At 41.6% G+C, this 12,631-nt stretch overlaps 1 protein-coding gene across 1 annotated transcript in view; it reads left to right on the top strand.

Annotated features, from left to right (window-relative positions):
* The window catches only part of FLACC1 (flagellum associated containing coiled-coil domains 1), a 35,234-nt gene extending 25,821 nt beyond the window's left edge, over positions 1-9,413 (top strand). The window contains exons 6-7 of the mRNA XM_032959316.2: positions 5,369-5,456; positions 8,759-9,413. Of these exons, the coding sequence (XP_032815207.1) occupies positions 5,369-5,456; positions 8,759-8,787 (117 nt within the window). The 3' untranslated portion in view covers positions 8,788-9,413. The remainder of the gene's footprint in view (positions 1-5,368; positions 5,457-8,758) is intronic.
* Positions 9,414-12,631: the final 3,218 nt, after the last annotated feature.

Genomic DNA, 12,631 nt, shown 5'->3' with positions numbered 1-12,631 from the left:
AGAGGAGGGGTGGGGGGCTGCGTGAGCGCTAGGGGGAGAAGTGAGGCTGGGGGGGGGGAAGTAGGCGGGGCTAGAAGTGGGAAGCTGAGTGTGGGACACGGGGGGAAGTAACTTGGAAAAATAGACTAGTACCCGGCGGAAATTATGGAAACAACCACAACCAGTTAAGTCTTTACTTGGTTAATAACATCTTTCCAATGATTGCTCAATTTGTATCCATCTTCTCGGTTGAAGTTATGTCTATGTTTATATATCTGGATGGCTTAATGAACAAATCTTTGATAGTGGCCCGAAGGTTTGCAGAGTACCTTGGTCTCGGAAAAAACAATATCATGCGAGCCCACAGCGTTATAACAATGGTCAGCCACGGCAGAGGGATTGGTTCTGCCGTGTTTCAGATCTGCCTTGTGTTCGCGAACACGGTCCAAGACATGTCGTTATTAAGGTTTTGAGGCTGACGTTTGGCAACTCGAACCTTCAGCTCCCTCCACAGATTTTCTTTGGGACTAAAGTCTGGAGACTGGCTAGGCCAGTCCAGGACCTTAATGTGCTTCTTCTTGAGCCACTCCTTTGTTGCCTTGGCCGTGTGTTTTGAGTCATTGTCATGCTGGAATACCCATCCACGACCCATTTTCAATGCCCTGGCTGAGGGAAGGAGGTTCTCACCCAAGATTTGACGGTACATGGCCCCGACCATCGTCCCTTTGATGCGGTGAAGTTGTCCTGTCCCCTTAGCAGAAAAACACCCCCAAAGCATAATGTTTCCACCTCCATGTTTGACGGTGGGGATGGTGTTCTTGGGGTCATAGGCAGCATTCCTCCTCCAAACACGGCGAGTTGAGTTGATGCCAAAGAGCTCCATTTTGGTCCATTCTGACCACAACACTTTCACCCAGTTGTCCTCTGAATCATTCAGATGTTCATTGGCAAACTTCAGACGGGCATGTATATGTGCTTTCTTGAGCAGGGGGACCTTGCGGGCGCTGCAGGATTTCAGTCCTTCACGGCGTAGTGTTACCAATTGTTTTCTTGGTGACTGGTCCCAGCTGCCTTGAGATCATTGACAAGATCCTCCCGTGTAGTTCTGGGCTGATTCCTCACCGTTCTCATGACCATTGCAACTCCACGAGGTGAGATCTTGCATGGAGCCCCAGGCCGAGGGAGATTGACAGTTCTTTTGTGTTTCTTCCATTTGCGAATAATCGCACCAACTGTTGTCACTTTCTCACCAAGCTGCTTGGCAATGGTCTTGTAGCCCATTCCAGCCTTGTGTAGGTCTACAATCTTGACCCTGACATCCTTGGAGAGCTCTTTGGTCTTGGCCATGTTGGAGAGTTTGGAATCTGATTGATTGATTGCTTCTGTGGACAGGTGTCTTTTATACAGGTAACAAGCTGAGATTAGGAGCACTCCCTTTAAGAGTGTGCTCCTAATCTCAGCTCGTTACCTGTATAAAAGACACCTGGGAGCCAGATATCTTTCTGATTGAGAGGGGTCAAATACTTATTTCCCTCATTAAAATGCAAATCAATTTATAACATTTTTGACATGCGTTTTTCTGGATTTTATTTGTTGTTATTGTCTCTCACTGTTCAAATAAACCTACCATTAAAATTATAGACTGATCATTTCTTTGTCAGTGGGCAAACGTACAAAATCAGCAGGGGATCATATACTTTTTTTCCCTCACTGTACACCCTTGAATGGCCATATAACTATGATACAGATCTTATACGAATAATAATTGACAACAGTATTGTATTATCTTCTTTGGTTCTTTCGGTAAAGTCACGTAGAATGAGAATAAAATAATAAAATAACACAATAAAATTCTCACGACGTTTCGCCCACAATGCAAGCGGCCGTCTTCGTTGTGGTCGAAACGTCGTGAGAATTTAATTGTGTTATTTTATTATTTTATTCTCATTCTACGTGGCTTTACCGAAAGAACCAAAGAAGATGAATCCTTGCAGTCATGAAAGCTTTAAATCGAAAAGTATTGTATTAATGATATTGCCATTGCTATTATGACTGCTCACCTTGAGCAGATTACTATTTTATGATATGTTGCACTCAGAAAGCGTATGGCTTGATACACATCAAATATCATGCTTACCTAACAGAAGGAAAACACATAGGTATAGTAATTTGCAATTATAGCGTCAAATAGAGTACTAATGAATTAATTTGAGGTCCATTAAGTGATGTTCTCGTTGTTATGAATGCAATACTTCTATAAACGCAACCTTAATGATGCATTTAAAAACAATAGTGCTATCAAGAAAGCATGACATAATTATGATGCACATTTATATGTTCAAACTCAGTGACTGCCTCAACAGTGGTGTGTAAGCACGAAAAAAACATACATTTTTCATTTGAACTGCCTTGCAACGTAAATTATATTTAATAGGCTGAGGAAGGGCCATTCCTCATTTATTATTCGCTAGTCATATAAGAGTAAGCCAGGACAAATAGTGGTGGTAGAGTGGGAGAATAAACGTGATACATCTGATTTAACCACAGCACGTCTTTTACTCTGTATTTGGAATCCATACAACTATTACCTATCTGTGGAGCATGTCCAGCATTCTTCAACACTTATTCACAGGCACTCCGACACTCTTTGTGGAGTCACACTGAGGCTTAATTGTGTAGTGTGGGACTTGGAGGCATAACTTCTTGGAGACAGTTCTTTAAACACTGAGCAAACTGTTACACACCCTCTGCTGTTACACAATGCTCTGTCTCTCGCTTAAACGCAACTCTACACTGGTTGCTAGTCTACAACACAACGCTAGCCATCTGACACTGACGGCGCCGAACTAAGACAGCCAACTACTGCTAGCAGCGCAATTATCAAGTGGACGACGACAGCTACAAAGGCACGATGACGACGACGAGGGGATCCCACTCCAAACGACGGCCCCGATCCCCCGCTCGGGGTCCCCTTTAATCCTGTTAGCGTGGCCGAGGCGGAGCGAGGCCACGCCCACCTTCTGGAACCTACGAGCGGGCTCTCGATGCGTCCCCTCCGTAACCTTTACCCGAGATCCCTCTCGGGTCTGTCACGTGGCCTGCTGTCAATCAGGGCTGCTTCACTCTGCAGATCCCCTTCCCTGCCAGCAGCCAGCGCTATGCTACGTAGTACCCAATTCTATGTCCCTACAATTGTAACAGCATGGTGATGTAGAGAGCAATTTGCAAAAGGGCATGACCCCCTAGCCTGTCAACTTCCTCCTCTCTACAGCATCATTTTCAGGTTATAGTTGGCATGACCATCAGTACAAACATTTACCAAACTGAACGCACAATGAAAGCCAATAACGTCTGAATTAGTTTTCTCCATTTTATATAGCATCATTCATGCCAATTGCATCTCACAATGATGTACAATAGTTATATCCATAATCATATTATAATATCAGGATGTTATATATTATAATTTATGTTATAATGTTATAACATCACTTCGTCGTGAAGTCATACAATGACACGTCAAAGTGCTCTTCAATCTGTGGAACAATTTATGGTAATATAAAGTTGAGGAATGCCCCAAGTAGAAAAATTTAATTTACATTTTTGTAATATACTTTATGCTGTGTCATTCTGAGGCGAATTGTCGAAAGGCAATAAATGGTGTAAGTATAATAAAGTATAAAAAATGTGAAACTCATGAAATATAATTCAAGAATATAATTTTCATAGAGATTTATTCAAACAGAAATATATTTTGCACTAGATTTAAATACTGTTTTTGTATCAATTTACCTTCAAATAGAGCATCAAGCAAACATCTCTGAGAGATGCTACATTTTACACTTTTCCTCATACATATGTATGAGACAATTACAGAATACCATACATCAGCAGCTCAGTAGATGTGTCGATATGAAAGGACATTCCAATTTGTATATTTAAGTCATCTACTACATTGAAGGGGAAAGCTTAGGTGACACTGTTTTGCAGATAGTGCATTGTACTGCATATAAAAAAAACTGAAGGGAATTTAGCATCTGTATTGGTGTGGCTATTATCATTACGACTGACAACAAACTATAAAGGTGTTCAATAATATAATTTAAGCCTAATATATACAGTATTTTAATGTTAAGACAGTAACGTTCACAACCAATTGTCATATTTTCTATTGTTCAATGGTTTATTTTCGACAATGGATGATGCTATGAGCAAGTGATAACACAAATATTAGATTCCGTTTCATTATTGAAGTGTTCTAACCAGATAATCTCCGAGGATGGAACATCTGGTTTGCTAGGGTGTCCAGCCTTAGGGGATAGCTTGCTTGCCACCGAGCCAGAGTCAACGTCCTGATGTTTTCTATAATAGAGGGTTTTATTTTGTTTAATCGCGATAATATGAATGTCGTTAAACCCGCCACCACCTGTCACAGCCAATTAGTAAGGTTTGTCGCGTAAACAAAACATGCCAATTCGGTGCTAGCTCACCACACCAGTGTGTTGGAAAGTAAACTCACAACACTTACAATTCGAGTACGACATTTCGCCGGTAATTACAACCAGCCTCATCAGGTGACAGCCAGAGTTGTAGAGAAATCCTCCTGTTTTGGTCTTAAATAGAAGGATAAATGTGATGTCGTCACTTGTGAGTGAATCAGGTGCGAAGACCAGAGTCCATGTCAGAAATGTTCAAGCATTTCTGACATGGACTACAAGCAAGCAGCCTTTTTGACAATGTTTGATACGGGAGAATGCATTCCAGTACCACAATGCAAATCCCAATACCAATATTTACCTTCAGTTAAAAATGCTGTGAATCGGTGACATCGTAGTTGACTCACGGTACTGTGAACCTGGCGGCCCTGAGTTTGATTCACAGCCATGGCTAATATCCCGCACCTCCGATTAGCATGGTTGGCTACCTACGGTGCGGAATAAGTTCAACATAAATACATTATTCATTCACATCAATTACAAATATAACTTAGTTTAGTCATTCAGCCAGGTGGCACTAAATGACATAATTATTCTTATCCTGGTTGGGGATGCATTTAGTTTGTCATCACCTCAGACTCAATGATATAAGTACCACTTTGTGAGAACTCAACAGTGATCATGCTGTGGAGACACTGGCTCCCATCATAGGAATTTGTAATTTCCTCCACTAGTTCCAGGCTACCAACAGAGGTGAGCACGACCTCATTGGTATTTGAGTCCAAAGACAGCTACTTTTATATTATTTGTATTATCATTCTCAAATACAATGTAACATGATGAGCACGGTTGCAATGTTTCTTGTCAGAAGGAGATGATGCCCCGAATTTAGAGCATAAAATAACAGAGTGAGTATGACCGACAGTTGGTTCTCTTGGGATGTGCTTTCCCAGGACAGCGTGAGAGCAGAGATGAGTGAGTGCTGGGCACAGAGGGAAGCTGAGCTCTTCCGCAAGTGGGAAGCAGGGCTGTCTGATTCTGGTAAGTAAGACATGGAGCTACTCCAAATTGTCCTAAAGCACTCACCCTTAAAAATCTGCAGTCACATTTCACATAGATACAGAAGTCGTGTTCAATTGTTACACTAAATAAGAGAAACGTTGTCTTTGTTGCAGTGTAATTGTCCCAAACAAATAGATTCCCTGCGACACCAGTATCCCAAATGAACTGCTCACAAATTCAGACAATGCAGGAGTATTTATCTGGACTAGCAATGCAACATCTAACAGGGGATTTGCAATGTGCTCTAAATTGCCCTAAGGTGGCGAGGTCATCGTGGTGAGGGATTAAGGGGGAAGAAAAAAACACGAATATATCCCAATTTACATGCTACCCTGCTGAACCGTGGGTGTTACATATTGACAAATAGGTTTTCAGCTTTGGTGTTATCAATAAAAACGCAACCAAAATAGGAAATTGCTTACTCATGCACAAAAATATACCTATAAATTAAAATATCAAAATGGTCTCCCACGCAAATGAGCATTGGGTAGCACTCGTTTGCTATTTGCATCCCTGAGCCAGTGGTGAAACAGCCGCATTCCTTCGGGGGTGAGGCTTTCCCTAAGACAATCACCGTTGGCCTTCCCACAAAGTGGTACATATTTAATCGACCCAGGAGGCATTGAAGGCCTGAGTCGACCCCTGACTGCAAATTGAACTCACAAACCTTGGATTGCGAGCCACATGCTCAACCTCTGTCCCATCCATCCAGATCATATATATGAGACAGCAACTTGCATTTCATATATAAACAAATACAATTTAAAATATATATAATATCTAAGTACACATGAATTTACCAGATCCATCCAAAACTAAGGGATGCAAGCACCAGTCACCCTTACCATATTCCCATCTTACTTCCATTTGTGCCAATGTGCTTAAATATATGAAAAAAAATAATGTTACGTATAAAACATTAAAGAACATTAGGTGTCACGGTAATAATTTTACATCCACTGTGATTAATGGGAGCAGAGAAATACATGCAGCTCGGTCCCAACGAGCAGAGCTTGGACACTTAGTCTCTAGAACACATTGGTGGCGAAGCAAATACTTTCCACGGAAACTGATGCCATGCAGCACAGTCAACTCATCACTTGTGCGTTCCCCAGGCCGACAGCAAAGTCTTCCCAATGGTAAAAGTTCGCAGCAATGAGTCAGCACCTCGGTGCGCCTACAGGAATTAAAAACCCACGAGCTAGAAAGTCACATAAACCTTGAGCACAAATGGGAAAAGGCCACTTTTTTGTGCGAAATTGTATTCCTGATGAAGAGCCTTGCATGACGCAAGCTGATTTTTTTTGTTGTTTTAACTTTATGCAGGATTTTTTTATTTAAAGCTTTCGTGACTGCAGGGATTCATATTCTTGGTTCTTTCGGTAAAGTCACGCAGGATGTTTATATTTCTGTGACTCACAGTGTAGCGGAGCTATTATGTACAATTAAATCAGTATTTGTTCATACTTACTGCACACACTACAATGTTGAGGAACTGTTTAACTAAAATGCAGGTCACCATGAAAAAATGTTTTTGTCATTACGTTTGTGATCTATGACATTGCAAGACAGTGATGGCTGCATTTCCCAAATATTTCGGAATGTTTCTTGCTTGGCTCTTCACTTTCTCTTTAAATTATCGCTGCCTCCGTATGCTTTTCCAGGCCTTTGTGTCTCCACATATGCACTGCGAAGTTGAATGCTGCGCAATGTGAATCTGAGCATAAAACTAGTCATGTGTTGTGATCCAGATCCGCAAATGGATTCAGGAATCAATTATTTTTTTACATTCTGGTAAATGTAGTGGTCTCCAGTGGCTGAAGGGACAAAGTGTACCTATTACATACAGCGTACACCTCGAGAATACATCGCTTATCACACAGGCAGGTTGATGCATGTATCATGAGCTGAGTAATCGTATTCATTGATAACGTGATGTATTGTCACACCCTGAGCAAAAATGTCATACCTAGAACAGGGGTTTGGCAGCATTTGCTGATCTTAAATTTAAATCTTGACTTAAAGCTTTCGTGACTGCAGGAATTCATGTTCTTGGGTCTTTCGGTAAAGTCACGTGGATAGGTTCAACAAAAAACTATGACGTTTCGATCACAACACAAGCGGTCGTCTTCAGGAAAAGGGGGGTTAGCTTCCAAGGCAAACTGTTTATAAGGGTTTGAAATGGGCGTAGCCCAAATGTCAGCAGCCAATGATAATGGAAGTGGTGGGTAACCAACCCGATGGTGGTTGGTTTTCCACCAATCAGAGGACTGCCACGTGAAAATTAGCATGTTTAAGAGAGCAATCTTATTCTCTCTGTGATCAGGGCTAGGCCAGACCTGAACAATATTCGTTTAGCATTGGGAGAAGTGACAGCAGCAGATATCAGTGTAAAGGCGATCGGTATTACTTTAGTGTCGCGGCATCTCTTCAGAAATGTGAACAACTCTATCAGATGAGCCTTCTTGTCTCAAAGTTTGTTAAAGGATCTCATAGTGGTGTGGAAACCCTCCCCATAGAGGTGGTTAAATCTTGACTTAAAGCTTTCGTGACTGCAGGAACCTATCTACGTGACTTTACCGAAAAAACTTGTGGCCATAGAAGGCCCAGTTGCACTGGAGGATCTCCATGCAATGCTTTTTGGCTTGGACGACGTTAATGCTGTAGAGTTCAATATGTATAAGAAGGGCAAGTCAGCAAGGGCTCTAAAACTTTCAACGTGGACATGATGAGCAGAGTTAGAAAAGAAAGTGGGATTTTTAGGTTTCTACAGCATAATTATTGTCTATACCAGGGATGAAAAGTGCTGGCTATGCTTTGGGAAATTGAATTGCCCCAAGGAAGGGGTTTTTAATGATTGTATGAAACAGTTATATAAACACGTTTTAAAATTATGTGCAGAATGAAGCCAACCCTGCCATGTCTTGAGAATGTATATTTGTAATGCATATATTCTTTATACAGGGATCACAACGTGGTCAATTGTCATTACGAGTTAAAAAATAAATTAGTGCGAAACAATGAACAAGAACGGAAATAGGTTTAATAAAACACCACAGATGACTGGCAACAGGGTTTATAGCATTGCATAAAAATCATAGCTGTCAGCAAAAATGGCCGATGAAAGAAAAGTAATATTGAATACATAGGCAAAACAACTGTTTTAGCACATGGCACACATGTTATTGCATATCAAAGGTGTACTCCTACATTCGTAGTCGACAGTAAGTCTTGCAACTGTCTTAACATGAAGCACAATTAATTGCCATTTATATTCACAGATGCTGGACCCTGTGGAATAAAATTATAATAATAAAAAGGTATGAGAAGTAACACGTTCTTCATACTGAAAAATATCAACCTGTGGCTACACAAGGGAGCAAGGAAACGACAAAAAAATGTGTTTTGACTGAATTTTGCCAACATCCCGACATCATCTTCATACAAAAAAATCCACACCTTGTGCGAGTTTTTGAAAGTGAATAAAAATGCTTCAATCAAAACCACCTTTATACAGAACTGAGTGAAACATCCATCAAGTGTGCAAAGTTGGTGATAATCTTCTTCCTGTATTAAATACCTACACAGTTGTTTTTGTTTTGATTCATATTTGTGTTATTGCAGTACCTTGTTTGATTTGTTTTGCTTTTGTAATTTTGGTGTTCCAAACCACGCTTTTGTGTACGATACTCGTCCTGGCCTCTTCAGTCCTCGTCTGAATGAACTAACTAAACTACAACTGTACTGAGCTACTCTTTTGACTCCTGCGAAAGTACACGTGTTGACAACAAACTGTCAACAACATGAAAACATGCCGTGCCTGTTATTTTAAAAAGCGTAACCATTCAGCACTGGTCTAAACACAATAACCGGGAATATTTGTATCACTGTGCTTTCCGACTTTTTTTCCAATTAAAATAATTCCAATGAGGGTGATGGACTTTGGAATAGTTTCTACCTGTTAGCTTGTGAGCAGAAAAATCTCATTCTAAGTCATGGTAGAAACAACATGCAAATACAATCACATCGGCAAATGTTTTTAAATGGACGTGCATTAACTTCACAAAGAGTACTTCTTAAATTCAGTCAATAGGAAATGCCATGAAGACAATTAATTATAGTTCAGTGCAACTGAAATAGTTTTGCACCAAACCTTTCCAGTTCACATGGTAGCATAACACACCAATTGTTTGGTTAGCCATTAAACAAAGACAGTCACTGCATCACGCGCTTTCAGATGCCCTTCTGCGACCGTCTGGAACGCTCTTCCGATATTACGAAGCCACTGGAGCTATGCACTTTTAAATGTAGATTGAAAACTAATTTATTTAGAACAGCTTTTTGGGTTTAGTTTGTTGTCCTTCCCTCGCACCTCCGATTAGCATGGTTGGCTACGTACGGTGCGAAAGAAGTTGAACATACATCAAAATTTCAGACTCACAGATGCATCTCCTGTTCTGAGAATATAGATGATGAGGAACAAATAAAGCTCATCTGAGAATTTAAGCAAATAGAACGCAGATGTGAGTCAAAACCACAGGTATAATATCATAAATGTCTTGTAAAATATCATAAATGTCTTGTATAATTTACTAGCGGTAAGTACCCGGCGTTGCATGGGCGAAAAAGGCAGACACACACGTGGAATTACACACAGACATTGACCCACACACATTGAAACACATCGACTTAGACGCACACACACATATGGATAAACCCAGGATGGATCGTTAGTAGGCCAGCCTAAAAGTTTCTAACCGGCGAAGATGTTACATTAGGTGGGTGCACGTTTCACAAGCCTAGAGAAGGGAGGGAATTACCGTGGCTGAGAAGACCTGGAGCTTCAAGCGGAGCGAGAGACCAGGTAGCTTCCACACAGCGTAACACAGCCGATGAAAAGATAATGGTGCTCAACTGATTTGGAGTGAGACCTCTGCTGTTAAACCGGAACCGGTCATGAGCACACTGGGCAGGTATGGGAATCTCTGCAATCTCTCCACAACTGCCGCATCACCAATTGTGAGTTGTGGGGGTGGATTGTCTGATGGTACAAAATACTTAGTTATGCTTAGTTTTGATGGGGCTGATGGTAAGGCCCCACCTCTTAGTGCCAAGCTCCAGGTTCAGCAGCAGTGCCTCCAACTCCTCCTCTGAGTGAGCAGCAATCACCAGAGCATCGGCATACAAAACATGGTTGATCAATAGGGAGCCATCTCTTGACCGCACCTGGGCATCAATCAGCCTCCCGTTGTATCTGTAGCATATGGTAATTCCTCCGGTACAGCCATTGAAGGCTTCACAAACTACGTGGTCAAAAGATATGTTAAATAATGTGGGAGGCAGAGGACATCCCTGTCGCACCCCAAGGTGTAGAGGGAATGGCTCTGACTGACGGGCACGTAGTTTGACGTGGGGCCGCTCACCATCAGGAAGGTCCTTAAGGATCGTGAGCAAAGGGTGAGGGACTCCGAAAGCATGAAGAACAACCCAGAGACCAGGCCCTACTGATGGTACCATAGGCCTTGACCAGGTCAATAAAGCACATACATTCACTCACACGCACACATGGACCTACAGACACGCAAAGAAATGGACTTAAACTGACTCACATGGAGCCACGCACACAAAGCGACAAACACACACACCCATGGACTGACACACAGACATATCGACTCACACACAAACACATGGACTTACACATATGGACTCACACACGCATAGATATCCACTTTAGATACACATGGAGTTACACACATATCGACGTACACACATACAGCGACTCACACACAGACATACGTGGACTAACACACATTGACGTAAACACACATATGTACTTACATACACCTATCGACTAAGACAAACACACATGGACTTAAACACACATACATAGACTGACACACACATTGGCCTACGCATACACATATGGACTGTGACACACAGACATCTACTTTAGATACACACACATGGATTAACACACACATATCGACTCACACATACACATTGACTTACACACATCGAGTGACACACATGTATGGACTTACACACACGTGGACTAAGACACACACATATGGACTGACATACACATCGACGTACACACACACATCGACTGACACACAGACACAAACGAGCATTGACTTACACACTCGGAGCCATGCACACACATCAACTAACACACACACACATGGACTAACACACACACAGCGACTGATGCGCACACAAATGGACTGCCATGCACACACATCGACTAACACACACACACATGGACTAACATACACACAGCGACTGATGCGCACACAAATGGACTGACATGCACACTTGGACTGACACACAATCACTTGGACGTACACACACACATTGGGCGTTGTTCAATCGAAAAAGAGAGACACACACATGGACTTAAACACACGCATGGACCTACACGCACACACATATGGACTCAAACACACACACACATTGACTCACACACACATCGACTCACACACACATCGATGTGCACAGCAATCCCCGATGATGGCATAGCTATCAGTATGGCAGTACTCCGTATGAGTAAATAGCGTGACATGAGCAGTGGAAACAATGGAAATGCATTGAAGAAATAAGCAGAAAGTGTCAATTAAAGAGCAGCAGTACGCACAGGTAAGTTAAGAAGCAGGCTACAATTTAGATTATAGACTGCCAGTACGCCGACACAATGACATAAGCATTGCTACAGTCGACAAAAAAGCTGTCAATACGGGCAGCAGCTGAAAAAGCAGAATACAGTCGACATTAAAGGCTGGCAGTACACTGAGTGAGGTAAATTTAGCAGTGTAGATAATAGAGTGGTAGTGCACTGACGTCAAATAATCAGCAGGCAGCAAACCACATGACAGACTGGCAGTAGACCGTCGCAGCGTGATAAAAGCACAGCTAAAAAAGGGAATATTTATCAAGCTAATAATACAAATTTTGTTTTGTGCACACAAACATCATTATTGTAATATCTGGCATAGTATTTGTTTCATAATAGTAAACAATGAACCTGGGTTGTTATCTGCACACAAACATAATTATTGTAATATGTGGCAACTTATAAGTTTCATAATAGTAAACAATGAATGTGAATTCTTATCTGCACACAAACATTTATTTATATCTGGCAAGTTATTAGTTTC

Source organism: Petromyzon marinus, chromosome 2 (assembly GCF_048934315.1).
Source record: "Petromyzon marinus isolate PM22_M1 ecotype Great Lakes invasive population chromosome 2, UKy_Petmar_22M1.pri1.0, whole genome shotgun sequence".
Lineage (NCBI taxonomy): Eukaryota > Metazoa > Chordata > Hyperoartia > Petromyzontiformes > Petromyzontidae > Petromyzon > Petromyzon marinus.
This window is presented reverse-complemented; position numbering and strand designations above follow the sequence as displayed.